This window comes from Cetorhinus maximus, chromosome 7 (assembly GCF_964194155.1).
Source record: "Cetorhinus maximus chromosome 7, sCetMax3.hap1.1, whole genome shotgun sequence".
NCBI classification, from domain to species: domain Eukaryota; kingdom Metazoa; phylum Chordata; class Chondrichthyes; order Lamniformes; family Cetorhinidae; genus Cetorhinus; species Cetorhinus maximus.
The window spans coordinates 73,599,459-73,625,015 of record NC_135885.1 but is presented as its reverse complement, the minus strand read 5'-3'; the positions used below and the strand labels follow the sequence as shown (position 1 = coordinate 73,625,015).

Here is a 25,557-nt window from a genome sequence, read left to right as displayed (position 1 = left end):
ACTGGGTAGCTGTTCTCTTTTGCCTCCCATGCTGGATTGGTGACCTTGCTTGCTGGTCTTTGCCTGGCGTGGGAGTAGAGGACATCACAGTGGGCCTCCATTGCATCTTGTAGGTGCTCGAGAGCAGCTTCCTATTCCTTGAAGAGTGCTAGCTCTATGTGGGGGCGCTCTTTAAATATGGTGCCAGGGTTATTGAAGGCCAGAGGTGACGGCAGGGCGGGTGAGTCAGAGGCTGTCCCGCTAGCAACCTGGCGTGTTTCCTGGGAATGCATTACTAATGAGGCAGGACACGCCAGGAATGGGACGGTACAGTGCGAAAAGCCGCTATTGTGGTCGGCGGGTAATATGTCCTTTTTCCCGCCTGCTACGTTACTTAGTGCAAATCTGGGACAATTCCGCCCTTTATTTATTTACTTTGCGTATTAGCTAACATGCCATTGGGATGGGAATCCAGTAATTTGATTAGTCAGCATTTAAAACTATGGTTAGTGCTTGGATTTACATTTTGTAGTGAAGTTTTGAAATTGTTGAGCAATAATTCTATAAGCTAGGAAAGGATAGGCAGTGATTTTATACTTGGATCAGATATATGATTATGCAATACTTACTATATAATCTTATACTCCGGTTACAATCTGCCCAGTGATGTTTGTTTAACAATGGCATGAGAGGGCAGTAAAGAAAATACTGTCTGCTCAAAGCACATTTAACAGGGGAAAAGCAGGGACATACTCAAACATGTGGAAAGCATCCCCATCCACTTTTATTGTTGGCATAGATACTCTTGAGAATGATCTTTGCATCTAGTAGGTTCCTTTGGTGGTGGTACTGCTTTGGAATGCCTCATGTATAATAATCCATCTTCATAGTAAATGACAATGGAAGGGTGCACGTCAGACAGTCAGAGCCACTCTTGAGGGCTGCAACTATGAAAACCACTGAGAAAACTGCAATCTTATTATAGTAAAGATGAGTTTTACATGGAACCTATAGGTTTCTCCATCCCTAGTAATTGTGCTTAAATTCATGGTCACCAAAAACTGTGTGACTTCTTCAGCATGGTCATTAATCTGTAATATTTTCACTTTTTCAAAAAGGAGTGTAACAAGTAATTAAAATTTCTACTAAATGCTAGGTGACATATGATCAAATCATTGCATAAATGCATAAATATCTGAAAGCAACTTACTATAAATGTGGAACTTGCGATAAAATATTTCTATTAAACAGCCTGAATATAATTATTCAAATGATGTAATGTAAGTGATATTTAATTTTGATAAATACATTAGACATGTAATAATAGGCTTCCAATTTGTAATACTCAGCATTTTTCCTTAGTCAACAACTGGACATGATTCTTTTAAAGTAACTTTACTTTCATTACAACTGATCGTTACTATATAGTTTTAATGTTTTAAGTACTAAATACAAAACTATAAATGTGTTTGATTTTCAACAATCTACTAATTTAGACAATCAACAATTTAGCTGATTTGTGATCAGGAATTAGCAATTCTTGCAAATAAACTTGACTGTATTTTTGTTTACAACAGGCGAGCCCTGCCCCCATGATTGTAAATACAGAAGCACTGGAGACAATCCCCTATGTAAGTATTGCCTACAGATATTGCACAGATGACATGTATCAATTGTATTTAATAAAGCATAAAAATGGATTTTCCACCATTACTTCTTACAATGGCTTATAACATTGGTATTCTTTGTTTTTAAAATGAAAGTATTGCTGGGGGTAATGGAGACGAATCATCACAGAATTGTTACTGTGTAGAAGGAGGCCATTTGGCCCATTGTGTCTGCACCAGATCTCTGAGCGTTTTAACAGTGCCAATCTCCAGCCTTTTCCCCATAATCCTGCACATTGTTTCTATTTAAATAATCACCCAATGCCCTCTTGAATGCCTCAATTGAACCTGCCTCCACCACACTTCCAGGCAGTGCATTCCAAACCCTAACTACTCGCTGTGTGAAAAAGTTTTTTTCTCAACTCGCATTTGCTTCTTTTGCAAAACACTAAAACTGTGCCCTCTGGTTCTTGATCCATTTACAGACAGGAACAGTTTCTCCCTGTCTACTCTGCCAGACTCCTCATGATTTTGAAAACTTCTATCAAGTCTCCTGTTAGCCTTTTCCTCTCCAAGGAAAATAGTTCCAACTTCTCTAATCTTTCCTCATAACTGAAGTGTTTCACCCCTGGAACCATTCTCGTAAAACTGTTCTGCACTCTCTCCAATGGGTTCACATCCCTCCTACAGTGTGGCACCCAGAACTGTACACAATATTTCAGCTGAGGTCTAAACAGTGTCCTATATAAGTTCATCATAAACTCCCTGCCCTTGTCCTCTATGCCTTTATTAATGAAGCCTAGAATACTGTATGCTTTAGAAACAGCTCTCTCTACCTGCCCTGCCACCTTTAATGACTTATGTGCATATACACCCAGGTCTCTTTGCTCTTGCACACCCTTTATAATAGTATTCTTTATTTCATACTGTCTCTCCATGTTCTTTGTACCAATATGTATCACCTCACACTTCCCGGCATTGAACTTTATCTGCCACATATCTGCCCACCCCACCAATGTGTCAATGTCCTTTTGAAGTTCTACGCTGTCCTCCTCACAGTTTACAATTCTTCCAAGTTTTATGTCATCTGCAAACTTTGAAATTGTCCCCTGCACACCAAGATCTAGATCATTTATACATATAATCAGGAAAAGCAAGGGTCCCAATACCAACCGCTGTGATTGCAGCCCGAAAAATATCCATTAACCATTGCTCTCTGTTTTCTAACCCTCAGGCAATTTTGTATCCACATTGCCATTGTCCCTTTTATTCCATGACCTATAACTTTCCTCACATGTCTGTTGTGTGGCACTGTATCGAATACCTTTTGGAAGTCCATATACACCACATAAATGGCCTTGCCCTCATCAACCATCTCCATCTTACAGCTTTGCCTTCTTAAGCCACAATTTATCAGTATAGTATAATATGGGAAATAGGTTGCATATAGAAACTAATGTCCAGGATTACAATATATTGAGATTCCAAGCCTATACCTGTGAATAAGGATTCAGTTTGAAACACTGGAGCTCCCACATTTCTTTCTTGACCATCTCCACAAACCCCAAGTTAATTTGAAGTTCAATACCTTTGTTAGTGGTGAAAAAGTATTATAACAAACACTCTTTCCTGGAACGACAACATTTTGAACTAACTTTATCTCAGGTGGGATGCGGATGAGAAAGCTAAAAATGGCTGCATGTAACAGTGAAAATCAACAGACCCAACATTATGCAGTCTCTCTGTTCACTTCTCTGAAAAGTTAAACACCATTTTACAACTACTACTTGTATTTATATAATGGCTTTTAATGATGAAAATAATTTCCGAAACCAACCAGGATTAGGCCTGTGAGTGGGTCATGGGCCTTAAACAGTGCTTTTTCTTCTCTGAGACTTTGATTTGAGTCCACTGAGACTGTTGGGATGAAAGACCCACTTCTGACTGTATGGTTCCTGATTAAATTTGATTTTTCCAAGTGCAACTAGTTCTCATGGGAATATACAACAAAAGGCCATAATTTAGCATTATTTCGCACTCCATTGCCAGTCTTGATCAAATTCTCTACAAGGAAGACTGATGTGAGAAGTAGAATTGTTATGGTGCACTAGGAGTTCTGAGGTTTCCTTGTTGGAACCAAGAAAAATTATTATAGCAGCATAGAATGAACTTTTATTTTGTGTTTTTTTTATTCCTTTATTGAATGTGGGCATCACTGGGTACGCCAGCATTTATTGCCTATCCATAATTGCCCTTTAGAAGGCGGTGGTGATCCACCTTTTGCAACTGCTACAGTCCATCTGGCGTAGCTACACTCACAGTGCTGTTAGGAAGGGAGTTCCAGGATTTTGACCCAGTGACAGTGAAGGAACGGCAATATAGTTCCAAGTCAGGATGGTGTATGGCTTGGAGGGGAACTTGCAGGTGATGGTGTTCCCATGCATCTGCTACCCTTGTCCTTTTAGGTGGTAGAGGTTGTGGGTTTGGAATGTGTTCACGAGCGAGCCTTGGACAGTTGCTAAGATGGCACACATTGGTGCACACTGGTGTTGCAGCGATTGAATGTTTAAGGTGGTGGATGGGGAGGCAATCAAGCTGTCCTCTTTGTTCTGGATTCTTTTGAGCTTCTGGAGCGTTGTTGGAGCTGCAGTCATTCAGGCAAGCTGAGAGTGTTCCATCACACTTCTGACTTGTGCCTTGTAGATGCAATACAGGCTTTGGGGAGTCAGGAGGTGAGTTACTCACCACATAATTCCCAGCTTCTGACATACTCTTGTAGCCATGTATTTATATGGCTGGTCCAGTTCAGTTTCTGTTCAATGGTAACCCTTCAGGATGTTGATAGCAGGGTATTCAGTGATGTATTTCAGTATTTCAGTTATGCCATTGAAAATGGACAGTGCAGTTACAATTTACCTGAGAGGATGTGATTGCACTGGAGGGGGTGCAGAGAAGATTCACCAGGATGTTGCCTGGTATGAAACATTTAAGTTATGAGGAGAGGTTGGATAGACTTGGGTTGTTTTCATTGGAGCAGAGAAGACTGAGGGGCGACCTGATCAAGGTGTACAAGATTAAGAGGGGCATGGACAAGGTGGATAGGGAGCAGCTGTTCCCCTTAGTTGAAGGGTCAGTCACAAGGGGTCATAAGTTCAAGGTGAGAGGCAGGAGGTTTTGGGGGGATGTGAGGAAAAACTTTTTTACCCAGAGGGTGGTGACGGTCTGGAATGCACTGCCTGGGAGGGTGGTGGAGGCGGGTTGCCTCATGTCCTTTAAAAAGTACCTGGATGAGCACTTGGCACGTCATAACATTCAAGGCTATGGGCCAAGTGCTTGGTAAATGGGATTAGATAGGTAGGTCAGGTGTTTCTCACGTGTCGGTGCAGACTCGATGGGCCGAAGGGTCTCTTCTGCACCGTGTGATTTTGTGATTTGATGAAGGAAAAGCATGTAAAATTGAAATAAAAATTTTATTTCTCAGCATTGATACATGAATTACATTAGAGATGGAGGCTTGTCAGCCATTTAAATGCTACCAATAATGGGTATGGAGATACAACTGCCAATATAGAAGCGATTTGGATATTGAAGGAGCAAGACTGAGGCACATGCAGCCAGAATGAAGCCTGACAATTAGTGTGTCTTTAATCCCTATTAGTGGCATGCTTCAGTTAACACCAAGTTAAAGCTATTTTCCTCCCTATTGCAGAATTAAGGTCAGGGTCTTGTTCTCAGGTTTTTTGTGCTGCATGAATAGACCTCTCTTGAGGCCATAGCCAATTCTTAGTTTTAAAAAGGAACTGGGACATGTAGTCATTTGACTCTTCCATGACTACAGTGGTAATTTTGCAGCTTTTCTATATATAATGAATGGTAGCATCAGAATTAGTGCTAGTTTTTCTCATGAAGTATTTGTTAACCTTAGTCATGTTTGTGTCCCACTTACTCGTAAAGTAATACCTCTACAGAGCACAATGACTCCTCCTGTCAGGGACATACATTTATTGACACCTTTCCACAAATTGCTAGTGTTAATAGCTGCACCAATCTCAGGGGAGCTCTGAAGTGGGAAATATAGGGCTAGATTTTGCTCTCACTGATCAGACGGCTATCCCTCCCACTGCTCTGTAAAATTGGGTGTCGTGATGTTGGGTCAGGTCCCTGACATCATGAAATCCATCTTCATTAATGTGGAAGGCAAGTGGGGCACAACTTCAGAAGCCCTGGTCTACCCTCTGATAAATGCCAATTAAGTAATTATCAAGGCAATTAAATTTCCAATAGATGCTAATTTTTCACTCCCCATTCAATTTTACATTGGTTGCAAGGGAGGGAATTGCAGCAGGGTTGACTCAGCAAGCAGACAGGTGGGATATAAGGGCTAATCAGGAACTCAGCATGAAGAGTTGGAGGTTGCAGTTGACACTGCATGAGAGATGAAGGAATTGTTACTTGTTAATTTTGAGCATAGTTCTGAGGGGGAGCCACTGAAGCCATCATCTGACAGTGAGTCAGTGAAAATGGCCTGCAGCCACAGAGAGACCCCTTGGCAGGCTGACACAAAGGAGTCACGCAGAGTTGGGGGCCATGGTAACAGTGCACGCTGGTGGGGGGTCCTCAAGCAAGGAAGAGAGAAGGAGAAGGAGGGAGAAGCGGGCAGTTGATTAGGGTCAGCAGCAACCTTCTGGCCTGCCAGTTGAGGGGCCTGGTGGAACTGAAGGGGCAGAAGGCCTCAGAGAGGACCATGGGCAGGGCTGCCCAAGGAGAAGACATTTCCCTGAAGGAAGGGTATACAAGCAGCTTTCAAATTATCTCCAACTGTCCGAGCGGCTGCACCTCTTTCTGTGTAGTACCCTGGGAGTAGTCCTGATGCTTATATCCTCAGGCACTCATTGGTACCACAGGCTCTTTGTGCCACCAAAGCAACTGAATGGCTTAAGGTACAATGAGGCTCATGCTGTAACTCGCACCTTGGTGGAGCAAATCATCAGGATGTTGAAAATGATGTTCTGGTGTCTGAGCCGGTCTGGTAGAGTGCTGTAATATGGTCCACAGAGGGTGTCAGGCATTGTTGTTGCCTGCTGCGTCCTTGACAACCAGGTGCTTTAACGGGGGGAGGAGCTGCCTGAGCAGGAGGTAGGAGCTGTACGTCTCCTCCGATGAGGAGGACATCAATAGGGATGAAGGTGAAGAGGCCCTCGAAGGTGAAGATGATGGTGATGAGGCCATCGCGTTGTCCAGATGAGGCAGGCATGCTTGGGAGGCCCTCATAGCCACTAGATTCATGGAGGATGATGACAATATGCAGTGGGGACGCTCCATAGATCCTTACATAGCTTATGTGAATGTCTGACACCTATCTGGCTGATGGCAACTCACTTGTGCTCTGTGAGCAGGGTCATATCATGGATGCAATGGGAAACTTTAACCTCTCGTGATCCTGTGGCATCCTTTATGAGCTAAACCCTTCAGGACCATACTGTCAGCGGACACGGATGCTGATGAGATGGAGGGGCCAGCCACACCTCAAAGGTGCTGAGAGTACACAGAGAAAATGATGGAACTTTGTGCCGCCAGCCCAGGACATTCTGGTAGCAACAATAAGCCCCATCGAGGTGCAGGCATGATTGATGTGTCCAGTGATTGTGAAGGAGCACCATCTGTGTGCTGGAAAGGTTGCACAAAGTACAAGGGTGAGGCCCTGAACTGAGACACCTGCCATCACTTCAGGCTGACATGAACACTGTTCATCATAACAAGGAGCCATAGACAGAGTGACATTGTTGGAAGCTTATTTACAATACTCAACATTATGTACAAGTGATTACCGCCCATGCCCACATGGGGAAACTACATTTTCATAACCTATCCAACCCTGCCGCTACGTCTTGGTCCTCCCCCGACACCCACAACGGGGGTGGAGGCAGCCTGCTGACTGCTGATCACCTTGGCGAGCGTCCTCTGGAGTGTTAAGACTTAGATGACCCCAGCCTGCTTTCAGAGTACTGCTGTGTGGCAGTGGCACCATCCTCGGCCTGTGGACCTACTGGGACCACAGGAAGAGGAGATTCAGATGGGCCAGACACTCCCGGAGTCACTGGGTGGATGGTCCCAGGCTGTGCGCCTACTAATCCTCCTCCGTATGGGTGCCTGAGGGTCCTGGGCTGACTCCTTGAGTGGAAGGGGAAGCTGGAGTAGGGTTGAGCTGCCCTGCACTCCTCTCACATTGACACTGTTGGGGGCCAACTATGGTGTCAGCTATGGAGTTCAGCCCGTGCAGCAGTGCAGGACTGATGTTGTGGACCAAGCTCCAGTGTTTACGTTGGAGTGCTGGCACGCTGGTGCTATCACCTCAACCTGAAGGTGGACGGACTCCTCCATTGTGCCTTACAATCTGAGGAGTGCAGCAGACATTCTTTATTATGTTCCCGAGCTTGCCTTTGCAGCTCCAGCAATTAAGGTATGACAGAGTTCCGAGGCTCCTCATCTGACTTGGACTCAGCAGATTTCTGGCCTCCAGCAGTGCTCCGAGTGCTGGACACCTGGGAAGTTCCTGCCACCACCTGCTGTGGATCAGACAATTCAGTGCTCACCAGATTGTGACCCCGAGGCTGCTGTAGAGCTAGGTACCACTAAGGTGTGTGTCTCTGTGCTGGTGGAGGATGTGGGTGAGCACTGTGACGGGTCTTTGATGAGGGTGCCATCAAATTCTTCTTCCGAGGTGTCTTCGGGGCTTGAGTCAAGGACTTGGGTTGTGGGCCGCCTCAGCTGCTTCCCAGATGTCCTTGTGAAAGCAATGAGAGCTAATTAGTGCATGGCAGGGGACTGGCTCACAGCATGGTTGTATAATGGATGTTGCACTGCTGGATCCTCACTTGGTTAAGCATCGCCGACCTCACCATTAGCACAGGAATGGTCCAGATCATCGCCGGCCAGCTGGATGACTATTTTCAAAGTCTGTGAGGAAGTTGATGTCAGACATTCCTCCACCAGTCTGTGATCTGTCCCTTTTGTTGTATGCCAGCTTGTCCTGCATGAATTCAGATGGAGAGAATAAGGATACCTGGCATGTGTGGGTGGTGAGTGGTGCCATGGCCAGGATGAGGACATGATCTACAGTGCAAATGAAGTTGTATGTGAGAGAGTGAATGGTGATGCCCCTTGAACTGGCAGTGAGTGAGATCCCTGTAGATGTGTGATGGGCATGTGGGTGTGTGAATGGAGAATGATAAGAAGAGTGACTTACCCTGTCAGAACAGAGCAGATCATTCGTCCTCTATCGGCACTGGGTAGCTGTTCTCTTTTGCCTCCCATGCTGGATTGGTGACCTTGCTTGCTGGTCTTTGCCTGGCGTGGGAGTAGAGGACATCACAGTGGGCCTCCATTGCATCTTGTAGGTGCTCGAGAGCAGCTTCCTATTCCTTGAAGAGTGCTAGCTCTATGTGGGGGCGCTCTTTAAATATGGTGCCAGGGTTATTGAAGGCCAGAAGTGACGGCAGGGCGGGTGAGTCAGAGGCTGTCCCGCTAGCAACCTGGCGTGTTTCCTGGGAATGCATTACTAATGAGGCCGAACACGCCAGGAATGGGACGGTACAGTGCGAAAAGCCGCTATTGTGGTCGGCGGGTAATATGTCCTTTTTCCCGCCTGCTACGTTACTTAGTGCAAATCTGGGACAATTCCGCCCTTTATTTATTTACTTTGCGTATTAGCTAACATGCCATTGGGATGGGAATCCAGTAATTTGATTAGTCAGCATTTAAAACTATGTTTAGTGCTTGGATTTACATTTTGTAGTGAAGTTTTGAAATTGTTGAGCAATAATTCTATAAGCTAGGAAAGGATAGGCAGTGATTTTATACTTGGATCAGATATATGATTATGCAATACTTACTATATAATCTTATACTCCGGTTACAATCTGCCCAGTGATGTTTGTTTAACAATGGCATGAGAGGGCAGTAAAGAAAATACTGTCTGCTCAAAGCACATTTGACAGAGGAAAAGCAGGGACATACTCAAACATGTGGAAAGCATCCCCATCCACTTTTATTGCTGGCATAGATACTCTTGAGAATGATCTTTGCATCTAGCAGGTTCCTTTGGTGGTGGTACTGCTTTGGAATGCCTCATGTATAATAATCCATCTTCATAGTAAATGACAATGGAAGGGTGCACGTCAGACAGTCAGAGCCACTCTTGAGGGCTGCAACTATGAAAACCACTGAGAAAACTGCAATCTTATTATAGTAAAGATGAGTTTTACATGGAACCTATAGGTTTCTCCATCCCTAGTAATTGTGCTTAAATTCATGGTCACCAAAAACTGTGTGTCTTCTTCAGCATGGTCATTAATCTGTAATATTTTCACTTTTTCACTGTAACAAGTAATTAAAATTTCTACTAAATGCTAGGTGACATATGATCAAATCATTGCATAAATGCATAAATATCTGAAAGCAACTTACTATAAATGTGGAACTTGCGATAAAATATTTCTATTAAACAGCCTGAATATAATTATTCAAATGATGTAATGTAAGTGATATTTAATTTTGATAAATACATTAGACATGTAATAATAGGCTTCCAATTTGTAATACTCAGCATTTTTCCTTAGTCAACAACTGGACATGATTCTTTTAAAGTAACTTTACTTTCATTGCAACTGATCGTTACTATATAGTTTTAATGTTTTAAGTACTAAATACAAAACTATAAATGTGTTTGATTTTCAACAATCTACTAATTTAGACAATCAACAATTTAGCTGATTTGTGATCAGGAATTAGCAATTCTTGCAAATAAACTTGACTGTATTTTTGTTTACAACAGGCGAGCCCTGCCCCCATGATTGTAAATACAGAAGCACTGGAGACAATCCCCTATGTAAGTTTTGCCTACAGATATTGCACAGATGACATGTATCAATTGTATTTAATAAAGCATAAAAATGGATTTTCCACCATTACTTCTTACAATGGCTTATAACATTGGTATTCTTTGTTTTTAAAATGAAAGTATTGCTGGGGGTAATGGAGACGAATCATCACAGAATTGTTACTGTGTAGAAGGAGGCCATTTGGCCCATTGTGTCTGCACCAGATCTCTGAGCGTTTTAACAGTGCCAATCTCCAGCCTTTTCCCCATAACCCTGCACATTGTTTCTATTTAAATAATCATCCAATGCCCTCTTGAATGCCTCAATTGAACCTGCCTCCACCACACTTCCAGGCAGTGCATTCCAAACCCTAACTACTCGCTGTGTGAAAAAGTTTTTTTCTCAACTCGCATTTGCTTCTTTTGCAAAACACTAAAACTGTGCCCTCTGGTTCTTGATCCATTTACAGACAGGAACAGTTTCTCCCTGTCTACTCTGCCAGACTCCTCATGATTTTGAAAACTTCTATCAAGTCTCCTGTTAGCCTTTTCCTCTCCAAGGAAAATAGTTCCAACTTCTCTAATCTTTCCTCATAACTGAAGTGTTTCACCCCTGGAACCATTCTCCTAAACCTGTTTCTGCACTCTCTCCAATGGGTTCACATCCCTCCTACAGTGTGGCACCCAGAACGGTACACAATACTTCAGCTGAGGTCTAAACAGTGTCCTATATAAGTTCATCATAAACTCCCTGCCCTTGTCCTCTATGCCTTTATTAATGAAGCCTAGAATACTGTATGCTTTAGAAACAGCTCTCTCTACCTGCCCTGCCACCTTTAATGACTTATGTACATATACACCCAGGTCTCTTTGCTCTTGCACACCCTTTATAATAGTATTCTTTATTTCATACTGTCTCTCCATGTTCTTTGTACCAATATGTATCACCTCACACTTCCCGGCATTGAACTTTATCTGCCACTTATCTGCCCACTCCACCAATGTGTCAATGTCCTTTTGAAGTTCTACGCTGTCCTCCTCACAGTTTACAATTCTTCCAAGTTTTATGTCATCTGCAAACTTTGAAATTGTCCCCTGCACACCAAGATCTAGATCATTTATACATATAATCAGGAAAAGCAAGGGTCCCAATACCAACCGCTGTGATTGTAGCCCGAAAAATATCCATTAACCATTGCTCTCTGTTTTCTAACCCTCAGGCAATTTTGTATCCACATTGCCATTGTCCCTTTTATTCCATGACCTATAACTTTCCTCACATGTCTGTTGTGTGGCACTGTATCGAATACCTTTTGGAAGTCCATATACACCACATAAATGGCCTTGCCCTCATCAACCATCTCCATCTTACAGCTCTGCCTTCTTAAGCCACAATTTATCAGTATAGTATAATATGGGAAATAGGTTGCATATAGAAATTAATGTCCAGGATTACAATATATTGAGATTCCAAGCCTATACCTGTGAATAAGGATTCAGTTTGAAACACTGGAGCTCCCACATTTCTTTCTTGACCATCTCCACAAACCCCAAGTTAATTTGAAGTTCAATACCTTTGTTAGTGGTGAAAAAGTATTATAACAAACACTCTTTCCTGGAACGACAACATTTTGAACTAACTTTATCTCAGGTGGGATGCGGATGAGAAAGCTAAAAATGGCTGCATGTAACAGTGAAAATCAACAGACCCAACATTATGCAGTCTCTCTGTTCACTTCTCTGAAAAGTTAAACACCATTTTACAACTACTACTTGTATTTATATAATGGCTTTTAATGATGAAAATAATTTCCGAAACCAACCAGGATTAGGCCTGTGAGTGGGTCATGGGCCTTAAACAGTGCTTTTTCTTCTCTGAGACTTTGATTTGAGTCCACTGAGACTGTTGGGATGAAAGACCCACTTCTGACTGTATGGTTCCTGATTAAATTTGATTTTTCCAAGTGCAACTAGTTCTCATGGGAATATACAACAAAAGGCTATAATTTAGCATTATTTCGCACTCCATTGCCAGTCTTGATCAAATTCTCTACAAGGAAGACTGATGTGAGAAGTAGAATTGTTATGGTGCACTAGGAGTTCTGAGGTTTCCTTGTTGGAACCAAGAAAAATTATTATAGCAGCATAGAATGAACTTTTATTTTGTGTTTTTTTATTCCTTTATTGAATGTGGGCATCACTGGGTACGCCAGCATTTATTGCCTATCCATAATTGCCCTTTAGATCCACCTTTTGCAACTGCTACAGTCCATCTGGCGTAGCTACACTCACAGTGCTGTTAGGAAGGGAGTTCCAGGATTTTGACCCAGTGACAGTGAAGGAGCGGCAATATAGTTCCAAGTCAGGATGGTGTATGGCTTGGAGGGGAACTTGCAGGTGATGGTGTTCCCATGCATCTGCTACCCTTGTCCTTTTAGGTGGTAGAGGTTGTGGATTTGGAATGTGTTCACGAGCGAGCTTTGGTGAGTTACTATGATGGTACACATTGGTGCATACTGGTGATGCAATGATTGAATGTTTAAGGTGGTGGATGGTGTGACAATCAAGCTTCCTCTTTGCTCGGGATCCTTTTGAGCTTCTGGAGCGTTGTTGGAGCTGCAGTCATTCAGGCAAGCTGAGAGTATCCCATCACACTTCTGACTTGTGGCCTGTAGATGCAATACGGGCTTTGGAGAGTCAGGAGGTGAGTTACTCACCACATAATTCACTGCTACTGACATACTCTTGTAGCCATGTATTTATATGGCTGGTCCAGTTCAGTTTCTGTTCAATGCTAACCCTTCGGGATGTTGATAGCAGGGTATTCAGTGATGGTTATGCCATTGAAAATGGACAGTGCAGTTACAATTTACCCGAGAGGATGTGATTGCACTGGAGGGGGTGAAGAGGAGATTCACCAGGATGTTGCCTGGGATGAAACATTTAAGTTATGAAGAGAGATTGGATAGACTTGGGTTGTTTTCGTTGGAGCAGAGAAGACTGAGGGGCGACCTGATGAAACTCTTTCGAGTTATCAACAGTCACAGATTGCAACTCTTTCGAGTACGATTACAGTTTTTGGTTTCCGGGAGTGGGACATGAACCCACAACCCTCTGATTCAATGGCGAGGGTGCTATGAACTGAGCCACAGCTGACACCTCTCAAAACATGACAGGATCCAGGAAACTCTTTCGAGTTATCAACAGTCACAGATTGCAACTCTTTCGAGTACGATCAGAGTTCTTGGTTTCCGGGAGTGGGACATGAACCCACAACCCTTTGATTCAAAGGCGAGGGTGCTATGAACTGAGCCACAGCTGATGAAGGTGTACAAGATTATGAGGGGCATGGACAAGGTGGATAGGGAGCAGCTGTTCCCCTTATTTGAAGGGTCAATCACAAGGGGACATAAGTTCAAGGTGAGAGGCAGGAGGTTTAGGGGGGATGTGAGGAAAAACTTTTTTACCCAGAGGGTGGTGACTGTTTGGAATGCACTGCCTGGGAGGGTGGTGGAGGTGGGTTGCCTCATGTCCTTTAAAAAGTACCTGGCTGAGCACTTGGCACGTCATAACATTCAAGGCTATGGGCCAAGTGCTTGATAAATGGGATTAGGTAGGTAGGTCAGCTGTTTCTCACGTGTCGGTGCAGACTCGATGGGCCAAAGGGCCTCTTCTGCCCTTTGTAATTCTGTGATTCTGTGATTTGATGAAGGCAAAGCATGTAAAATTGAAATAAAAATTTTATTTCTCAGCATTGATACATGAATTACATTAGAGATGGAGGCTTGTCAGCCATTTAAATGCTACCAATAATGGGTATGGAGATATAACTGCCAATATAGAAGTGATTTAGATATTGAAGGAGCAAGACTGAGGCACATGCAGCCAGAATGAAGCCTGACAATTAGTGTGTCTTTAATCCCTATTAGTGGCATGCTTCAGTTAACACCAAGTTAAAGCTATTTTCCTCCCTATTGCAGAATTAAGGTCAGGGTCTTGTTCTCAGGTTTTTTGTGCTGCATGAATAGACCTCTCTTGAGGCCATAGCCAATTCTTAGTTTTAAAAAGGAACTGGGACATGTAGTCATTTGACTCTTCCATGACTACAGTGGTAATTTTGCAGCTTTTCTATATATAATGAATGGTAGCGTCAGAGTTAGTGCTAGTTTTTCTCATGAAGTATTTGTTAACCTTAGTCATGCTTGTGTCCCACTTACTCGTAAAGTAATACCTCTACAGAGCACAATGACTCCTCCTGTCAGGGACATACATTTATTGACACCTTTCCACAAATTGCTAGTGTTAATAGCTGCACCAATCTCAGGGGAGCTCTGAAGTGGGAAATATAGGGCTAGATTTTGCTCTCACTGATCAGACGGCTATCCCTCCCACTGCTCTGTAAAATTGGGTGTCGTGATGTTGGGTCAGGTCCCTGACATCATGAAATCCATCTCCATTAATGTGGAAGGCAAGTGGGGCACAACTTCAGAAGCCCTGGTCTACCCTCTGATAAATGCCAATTAAGTAATTATCAAGGCAATTAAATTTCCAATAGATGCTAATTTTTCATTCCCTATTCAATTTTACATTGATTGCATGGGAGGGAATTGCAGCAGGTTGACTCAGCAAGCAGACAGGTGGGATATAAGGGCTAATCAGGAACTCATGGAAGCTGCAGTTGACACTGCATGAGAGATGAAGGAATTGTTACCTTTGAGCATAGTTCTGGAGGGGAGCCACTGAAGCCATCATCTGACAGTGAGTCAGTGAAGAGGGCCTGCAGCCACAGAGAGACCCCTACATGGCAGGCTGATACAAAGGAGTCACGCGGAGTTGGGGGCCATGGCAACAGTGCACTCTGGTGGAGGTTCCTCAAGCAAGGAAGAGAAAAGGAGAAGGAGGGAGAAGAGGGCAGTTGATTAGGGTCAGCAGCAACCTGCTGGCCTGCCAATTGAGGGGCCTGGTGGAACTGAAGGGGCAGAAGGCCTCAGAGAGGACCATGGGCAGGGCTGCCCAAGGAGAAGACGTTAACCTGAAGGAAGGGTATACAAGCAGCTTTCAAATTATCTCCAGATGTCCGAGCGGCTGCACCTCTTTAGGAGGCAGTCACATCTATTTGTAAGTGCATTGGTGACCATCAGATGCATGTAACTCTGATGGTCACTGTGGCCTTGAATTTCCATGCCTTGGGATTCTTCCATGGATCAGTGGGAGGTTTCTGCAGCACTTCCCAGTCAGCAACCCACCACATCAGGTTTGTCACAGGTGCAATGTTCAGGCGAGTGGAGAAATACATCAAAGTCAGCACTGACAAGGTCAGCCAGAAGAAGGGAAGCAGAGTATTTGTTGCTGTTGCTAGATTTCCCCAAAGTGCAAAGGGTAATCCATTGTATGCATGTGGCTATCAAGGCACCTGTGTGCCAGCCATGGACATTTATCAACTGAAAGGGATTTCACTCCCTTCATGTGCAGATTATTTGCGATCACCACCTGCAGATCTTGCAGGTTTGTGTGTGGTACCCTGGGGATAGCCATGATGCTTATATCCTCAGGCACTCCTTGGTGCCACAGGCTCTTTGTGCCACCAAAGCAACTGAATGGCTGAATGCTTGGAGAGAAGGTTCATCCATTAAAGAGGTGACTCATGACACCGGGCACGAATCCACATTCTGAGGCTGAGGGCAGATACAACTTGAGCTATGCTTCCACCAAGGCCACTATTGAGAGGACTATTGGTCTTTTGAAATAGGATTCTCATGCCTGGATCGATCTGCTGACGCCCTGCAGTATATGCCGGCTTGGGTCTCCCTGATCATTGTAGTTTACTGCATGCTTCACAACTTGGCGCTGCAGATGAGGGGAAAGAACTGGCAAATGAGAATATTGCAGACTAGCAAACATCTTCAGATGAAGAATCCAGTGATGACTCAGAAGAGGAGCATCAGATTCACAGCCAGCACCACATGATGGTCAGCAATGTGTGGGTGCCAGGGAGCAGTGGGCGTCACTGATAATGAGCTGCCTCATACAATGACATGGAGGCCTGTCCCCACCAGCAGTAAGAACCCCCCACGTTACAACCATCAACCCCCAAATGACAATATATTGTCAATGTCCTGAAAGCCTGCATCACCATGTTTCTCAGCACATGAGCTTCTGAGGCCCACTGAAGGAGCCATGAGCTTGCTGTGCTTATCACTATCACGTAGCCACAAGACCCCTCACAAAGATGACACCATCATAAAGGGTGACAATCATTTAAGAAAGTGCATCAGAGAAACATAACACTCAGATTAAAACATTGAAGGAACACCCATAACAACCCATGTTATGACCACGGCCAGTGTTAATTGCTATGTAAATCAAATCCCAGAGGAAAACTTGGCTTACGGGCCATATTTTTTTTTTGTATTCTGAAAACAAGAAGAAGGCATACCGATCTCAGCAGTAAGAAGTCCAGTAATACTTCTGGTATTTCAAAAATTGAAAGTAAAAGTTTTATTCACAAAAATAAAAGAAACCTTAAGCACACAAGACTACAGTTACTCAATTAAGGCTGGTCTTACAAAACTTCCCCCAAAAACTGTCTACTTGGTCAGACCCATAAGTAAACACCTTCCAGGCCTTACTACCTTATAGATGTCTACTATGAAGTCCAGTAATATTACACAAGGAAAATTGCTGTAGCTTCAATGAAGGTGTACCACATGACCTTTACCCTCTTCCACTCTGTGGTGTTATCCACTTCAGAATAAAACTGCTTGTTGTAGCCCAAGGCTTTTCTGGCTTGACTGGATGGGTGATTCAAACTGCACACCCTCACAGCCCACAGCTCCAGCTATAGCTTAACAGCTCAAACAGCTCCAGCTATCTCCACCAATCTCTTTAGCTCCAGCTCAACAGCAACTCTAAAATACCTCCCACCCCCAAACTTTCATCTCAGTTCCATTGTTCTCGCACCTCTTTGAAACTCAAACCCTTCCAAATATAAGATCTTTCATTTTTCCATCTTGTCTTTGTTTTCGGGTCAATAAAATATATTATACCCACTATTGTTTACCTATGGAACTCCTGTAAGATGCAAACATGTATCTTGGTACCTCTGACTCCCTTTGATATTCAAACAAACTCTCAACTTATCAAAAAATGCAAATGTTATATCTAACCTATTTACTTGTACCTCAAATTTAACACCTCTATCCCTTTTCATGTTTCAAACCTTCCAGACAACCTGACTCCTATCAAATTCTTGCCCAACTTAATTAAATCACACACACACACACACACACAGAGAAATCCAGCCTTCTTTACAGAATAACGTAATATTCTCCAAAATATTTTTAAAAACCCATTCTCAGTATATATTGACTTATTAATTCATTTATGTGTGCTATGCCATGGTGCTCCTCCTTCACTGCCAGTTGTACTGAAGGCAGGCTGTTAACCTTGGCCTTGATGTCCTGTTGGCTTGGATAACCCTGGTGGGTATCCTCTGGCTGCCTAAGGGTATCCTAACATTGAGAAGTAGGATCCTCACTCACCCTTGCAGCAGGGAGAAGATCGTTCTCCCTTTGGCGGCGCTGTAGCCATGTCTAAGTTCAACCCCATGGCTATTGACCTCCTCTGCCACGTCCATCCAGACTTGCTTGGTCAGGCGGGGATGCCTCCTGTTCCCATCCAAGGGGAAGGGAACCTCCCACCGTTCATTCACAGACTGGAGGAGGGCATTAAGGGAATCTTCATCAAACTGTGGGGCTGCCCCTGATCGTGCCTCTGCCATTGCTCTAGGTAGGTGGACTTATTGCCTTCTTTCAATCAGTACTGGTGGGAAGATACCTGCATAAACAGCCAACAGTGGTGGGGAGATGTTAGGCAGTTGGGGAGAAATGTCATTAATAAATAACAAAAAAAATGTAGGAAATGAACAATTAGAAAGTAAAAACAAGAGTGCTTAATAAGGAATGAGAAAATTGTCTAACTAGTGTTCAACAAATGTCGATTAATAATCATCAAAGATTATAATGAAAACCAACTTGATGCACATGACAGGAACAATCCATGTTTGTCATACATTTTGTTTGTGTAAACTTATGCTGCTGTAAAGACTTAATCTACTATGGCCAGTCTTTCAGAAAAATTATAGAATCCTCCCCCCTACTATCTGCCACATCATTCTCACTGCAGGTTATTTTATTTGTTCTAACTTTTCACACTTTCATCACAACTTTTGTAGAGTACTATCCCAATTTTAAAAAATATTTTCCTTTCATGGTTCTGGAATCTGTGATTACTTGTCTTCCTTGTAACAAATAATAAATTGTGGTTTTTTTCAAGCTGCCTTTCCCTCCTCTGTCCTCTCCTGAATGCTCCAGGCCCAGCCATTATCATTGCCAAAAACCATAGCCTTTTTGCTGCTCATTACAACAAACTTCTCCAGGCCCCAACCATTTTGTACCTACCCGTCACTTAAATATTATTCTACAATCTGCCTTTGCAAGCACCACACATGCAACTTAATACACGCAACTTAGGGAAACTAACACTTCAGCCCTAATGGAATTTTCTAAACAAAAAACTCTCTAATTCCTGTATTGATTTAAACTAACAAATTCTCCATTATAGCCTTATATTGTATTTGCACAATCTAGCCACTGGACCAGGTGGCATTCCCAAACAATTATCCAGTTTGCTTTCCATAAAGGTATGTAATTGTTTTTTTACCCAGGTTATGTGTGTATCTGGTTTAAAATGCTGAGGAAACTCCAGGCTGTAATATATTAAGGATCCAAGGTACAATTCTGATCAACTTGTTCACTTCAAACTTTGTCTACATTTAGGCTGGAAACTGCCTCTCTAAACTTGTCACATTCATACCCCATAATTTTGATGAAAATGCCATCACTGGTGTGAGGGTGTAATTACATAGGTAGTTTCCATTTATAAATGTAGACATAGGAATTCATATGAAACGTATCATGGATATTTTAGACATGGGGATGAAACACCAAAGTCAAATCCATCTTCTAAAGCAGTTTGAGTTGTCACCTTGCTTCAGTTTATTGCGCTCTTGTTTTGAACTCTGGGCCAGAATTTTTCCCTCGTTGGGCGGGCTCAGTGTGAGTGGGCGGGGGCGGTCGGGAAGCTGACTGCCGCCCACAATCGGCTCCGCTCCGCGATTTCACGCGGGTGGGCCAATTAAGGCCCGCCCTGCGTGGATCATGAGCGGCATGCTCAGCACTACTTGTGCAGGTGGGGGGAGGAGGGAGAGTTTGTGCATGCGCGTGAAAGAGCGCTTTAACTCCCTGAGGCACAGAGCTGCCTCAGGGAGATTGAAGCGCTTTTTTAAAAAATTAATAAAGACAGTAAAAATTTAAAAAAACATGTCCCCTCATATGACTCTGACACATGAGCTGGGACATGTTTTTAATTCAAAAATAAAGTTTTCAGTTAATGTTTATTTGCTTTAGGAAGCCTCATCCCGCTCGTGGAAGATGAGTCCTGAAAAATGTAAAGGCCTGTTGGCCTTTTTGCCTGCCCGCCAACCGTAAAGTTGGATGGGAGCGTTAATTTGATTTTAATTAGCTTGTTAATGGCCTTAATAGGCCTTTCAATTATCAGCTGCACACCTGCCGAGCGAAATATCGTGTGAGTGCGTGATGACATCAGGACAAACGCCCAACGTCATTGCACATCATATTACGGTCGGGCATGTCAGGCGCACGCCCACAAGCCGAACGTAAAATTATGCCCCATATGTTTGTAGATTCAAACACAGTTCCAGAAGTTGAGCATGTAATGCTGGCTGATCCTGCACTGTGGTACTGAGGGAGTGTTGAGTTGTCTTAAGAAATCATCCTTCAGGTGAGATGTTAATCTGAGGCCATTCCTGCCTGTTGTACCAGTTCAGGTGGATGTTAAAGCTTCTGTGGAACTATTTGATGAAATGTAGAGAGTTCTCCCAGTATCCTGATGAGCATTCTTATCTAAACCAGTAGCACCAAAAATAGATAAATTGGTTTTTCATTGTACTGATGTTTCTAGGCATCTGTTGTGTGCAAATGTCTGCCATGTTTTCCTGCCATAGCAACTTCAATTCTTTGAATAAGAAGTACTTTGTGATTTCTCTGGGATATGATATGGGGCTAGATTTAACAGTCCCCCATCGGCAGGTTTGAAGGCGCTGGGGGGGGGGGGGGGGGGTCACATTAAATCCAGTGGGCGGCCAGCCCCATGCCTACCTGCCCATCCTTGCCCCCACCGCTGTTATACCAGTGGCAGCGGTGGTGTCGGGTGGCCTACCTGCCAGTGGACCAGTTGAGGCCCTTAAGTGGGCAATTAATCCCATTTAAAGACCTCATCCCACAGCTGTCGGGATTTAACCAGTGGCAGAAGAGGCCCATGGCACGCGGCCAGCCCAGCAGTCCCTCCTTAATATGCTCATCCCTGGGCCCATCGTAAGGCTTTGACTCTCCCGCCAACCCCCCCAGGTTGCCCTCTTCATTAACCTCTCAAACATCATCCCCCTCACCTCCCTCACTTGGATCTGCCAGCTTGGCACCCAGCGAGACCCCCAAACACTGACCTAATCCCCAATGCAATGCCACACACCTCTGCACCAAAGTATTGGAGAGCTGCCAGCTTCTGATTGGCCAGCAGCTCTTTGAAGCAGATCTTACTATTCCTGAGGGTCGGAAATCCCGTCTCCAGTCTATTAACAGCCAATTTTTAGCTGAAGAGAATCCAGCACTTCATAAAATTCAGCCCAACGAGCTATACAATTGGAAATATTTCTTGCTGGTTAAAGTGGTTTTCTTACTAATGTTCAAAAAAATTCTCTATAAACACTTAGGCAGTGGAGTTTTTGTGAGCATTTCAAAAAATTTCAGGATTAAATATATAATTATGACACATGTTATAATATGCATGATTTGTTTTGTCATTACTTCTTTTTCCCCTGCCTTATTTGCCATTTCTCTACAAATGGGTCAGTCAGGTGGCTTGTTTTGATGCTGATGCTGATGCATAAATGCCTGCTTGGTGGGTCATGTGAACAGTCCAGGTTAAATCATGCTTTTACTACATTTTCATTATTTCAGAGTTATAGCATAACTCCATTACTTACCATAACATGTTACCATGCATTCATATAACAGCTTGCATTGCCACTATCGTGTCAAAGAGGTGTAATTGTTTCTTTGTAGATAAATATGTACAGTAAAAACTTGCTAAACCACAGATGCCAAATCTTTTTTAATAAGTCTTGTTAAATTTTGGATGACAATCAGCTATTAATTAAGATTTCTTGAACGCGAAATTCAAATATTTGAATTCTTTGCACAAATAACATTCTGCGCCTAATTAAGATTCAACTACTATTTCAGTAAATTGAGCATGACTTGTTAGCAGCTGTTCAAGCTGAGTATTTAAATCCACTGGGGTTCTGCAGATTTACAACCACTACATCCTTTTCACCCTGGGTTCCATTTCTAATTGAAGTAATTACATCTGGCTGCTATCCAGAAATCTTAGTGTATTATTTAGTGCTTGCTGTGTATTACTGTTGAAAATTAGATCAGCTGTTAAAACATAAGTACAGCAGTACTGAGACTTTCAATCAGCCATTTTCCATTGCAATGAAGGTAGAATTTACCAATCTTATATGCATTCCTTACAGTGGAAAGGAGTTAAAGCAGCGACGTACAACAATTGCAACAGAATTATTTTTACTAGAAGCATTTTTTTTTCCAAAATTTGGCTGCTTATAGAAGATTATTTTAAACCATTAAATGTAATTAGATTTTTTAAAATGTTAACATGCTAACGTGTTTTTATTGTGATAAGTACGTTACTAATTGTTAAAATCTTGGTTGAGACCAGCAACATTTTTTTAAATAAAGAAAGCTGAAATCCTGGTCATTTACTGAAAGAATTAAGCCTCAGGGTTCCACGATATAAAGCAAAAGAATGTTGAATTCAAGTCAAATAAAGCAAACACTAAATACTATTTTAGGTAACCACCTATACTCTAAAACCCAGAATCAGGATAAGTTAAACATGAATTAACAAGCAAATTGCAGTTGATTATATATAATAAATTACACATTAAACGACAGATACAACTAAGACAGATCTTCTGAATTGGATAAGCAGTCCACTCAACATATATGTCATCAATCTCAGTCATAAAGCTCTTCAAAAACCTGTCTTTCTCACAAAGCATTTCAGCCCCTCTTTTTCTAGAATTTAGCCTGATCCTCAGATCCACAGCAGTGCACAACCAACCTGAGGTCTATGGGCACTATATTCACCAGAAGTGGCACATGTCTGCAGAGCCTTCTCAGCTCTGTTCATGATGGCCTTGGTGGTGTAGATCCACCAATCTTATCTTCAAGTAACAGTAACAATGGCGGCAACTGTATATTTGCTATTTTCAGCTTCTGGATCTAGCCTCCGTCATCTTCAGCCTCTTGTACCGAACCACTAGGATCATCAACACTTGGGCCAGTATTTTCTCGTCGGCGTGCGGGGGCAGGCCCCGCATGCCGACTCGTAAAATGATGTGTGGTGACATCGGGTGAGCGTCCAGACATCACTGCGTACCATCACGATATTTCGGTGGGCAGGTGTGTGATGATCTCCGATGCGCGTCTGCCATTAATGAACGGGCCACCTAAGGCCCTTGAAGTAGTAATTGATAGCAATTTTTTTGGGGCCCGTGCGACTTTCAAGTCGTCTCACAGGCGCAACAGGCAGGCTGGTAGGCCACATTTGTATAAAACTCATCCACGGGTGGGATAACAGGGGTGAGTGGGGTTGTGAGTGTTATTTGTCAGGCATTTAAAGCTTTTACTTACTGATACTTGCCTGTGTGAGCAGGAATACTTCAAAACTCTTCACAGCTGCTTGGACAGGAGTAACAGCCTTCATGTCAGGACTCTGAGTAAACATCATTTCTGGGGCCTTGCTGCTTTCAGGAAGCCTTCCCTTAGCCTGGAAATGAGAGTTGTGCTCTCCACTGGAGGCACCTCCTCTGAGAAGGAATGGAGGGCCAGAAGGGGGAGGAGGCCAGGAGTTCACATTCAGCCTCCAGGGAAGTCACCTTTGAGAGGAGAGGCACAGGCACAAGGGGCACAGGGCCAACAAGAAGTCCAAGGCAGAAGGGACCATAGAAGATGCCACTATCCTGCTGCCAGGGTATATAGGCGGCGAAGCAGCTACCTCAATATGCCTGAGGTGCAGTGTTGAAGAAGACTCCATCTCTTAAGGGAGGCGGTCACCTCCATCTATCAGATGATAGGCCCTGAGATCTGTGCCAACTGTGTGGGTGGGCACCCCATGCCAGTGGCGTTGAAGGTCACGGCTGGCCTCCAAGTTCTATGCCTCCGGCTCTTCCCAGGAGTCGATGGGTGATCTTTGCTGAGCTTCCCAATCAGCTGTCCACACTTGTGTCAAGCAGGTGACAGACGCTCTGTTCAGGCGTGCATTGACTTTCATCCACTACCGCTGGGACGAGGCCAGCCAGACAGAGTGAGCCAGAGGCTTCACAGCGATTGCTGGCTTCCCCCTCATCCAGGGTGCAATCGACTGCACACATGTGGCCATCAAGGCATCAGCGGGTGAGCCTTAATCAACAGGAAGGGTTCTATTCAGTCAGGCTGATAGAGTAAGAAAGTTTGGTGTTCTAGTGGGTTTTCCCTGGGTCTAGGGGGTCATGGACTGCACACATATGGCCTTTAAGGTACCCTGGGCTAACCAGGGGCATTCATGAACTGCAAGAGGTCCCACTCCTTAAATGTTCAAATTTATGTGACCACCACCAAAGGATTCTGCAGGTCTGTGCATGATACCTTTGGAGAAGTCATAGATCTGACATTCTCAGACACTCCCAGGTACCATGGCTATTCTCCCCAACACCGCAAGTGGGCAGATGGATTGTGGATGATAAGAAATACCCACTGAGGCAATGGCTCATGACACCAGTGAAGAATCCACGAACAGATGTTGAGCACCAATATAATGAGAACTACGCAACCACCAGTGCCATAATTGAGATTCCAATGCTGGACCTAGCTAGGCGAGCACCACAGTGTATGCCAGCTAGATCTCCTTCATCGTAGTGGTCTGCTGCGCTCCCCACAATCTAAGACTACAGAAGGGATAGGAACTGGAAAAGGATGATCTCAGCATACGGCCCACATCCTCTGATGAGGATTCTGAAGCGGACTCCGATGAAGATAAAGAGGAGCCAGGCCAGGCGACCAATGAACATGTGGGACAGCAGAGACTAGATGCCCATGAGACTTGAGTCTCGCATATTGAGACACTTCACCTAATAATGTAGAGGCAACTTAAAAGCAGCTGAACTGCAGTGTCCCCCGATAGGCAACCCCCTCAGAACATTTCAGGCCATCATAGGTGAAAGCTCCATTGCAACTCTCACAGCCGATGATGCCTCTGAGATAAAGGTATGACACAGACATCATCAGAAAGCTATGGGAGATAGATGCCCTTTATCCAAACTGTAAACCTGAGAGACCTCAGAACAACTGAAAGCCCATTCTCAGTCAAACTCATGTCAGAAAATACTCAACAAATTGTCTCACACATCGAAGTGAAGTATCATCCATGGTCACCCATGTATGTTTAATAATGTTTTCTTAAATCCTTTCCCCGTGCTGCACCATGATGCTCCCCCTTTGCTTCCAACAGAGCTAGAGGCAGGCTTCTGATCATGATGCCCCTTTGCCTGTGATGAATTTGGTGGCTGTCCTCTGGTTGCCAGAGGCTGTGAGGGCCCTGGCATAGTGACGGAGAGCTGTACAGTGACAGGAGTCTCTTCTGTCGCTATGGTGCCCTGAGGCGCTGGTGTCAAAGGCAGAGGGGCAGAGGAGATGCTTTCACCGTTATGATTCCTCTGAGTGGAGACTCCAGATGCAGGCAGCTGTTGGTCATCCGCTGTCGAGGCACACTTGCACCTCCCCACTTACCTGAAAAGACCAAGGCCCTGGTTGAGACTCCAGATGCCTCAATGCCCTCTTGCCTGCTTGGCTGCTTGAGCTCAGTGACAAGGCCATGGTATGCAGATCAGCATGT

At 43.8% G+C, this 25,557-nt stretch overlaps 1 protein-coding gene across 1 annotated transcript in view; it reads left to right on the top strand.

Moving 5' to 3' along the window:
* The window catches only part of LOC144682415 (disks large homolog 2-like), a 1,267,833-nt gene that overhangs the window by 677,769 nt on the left and 564,507 nt on the right, over positions 1-25,557 (top strand). Inside the window, exons 7-8 of the mRNA XM_078544824.1 lie at positions 1,557-1,610; positions 10,420-10,473. Of these exons, the coding sequence (XP_078400950.1) occupies positions 1,557-1,610; positions 10,420-10,473 (108 nt within the window). The remainder of the gene's footprint in view (positions 1-1,556; positions 1,611-10,419; positions 10,474-25,557) is intronic.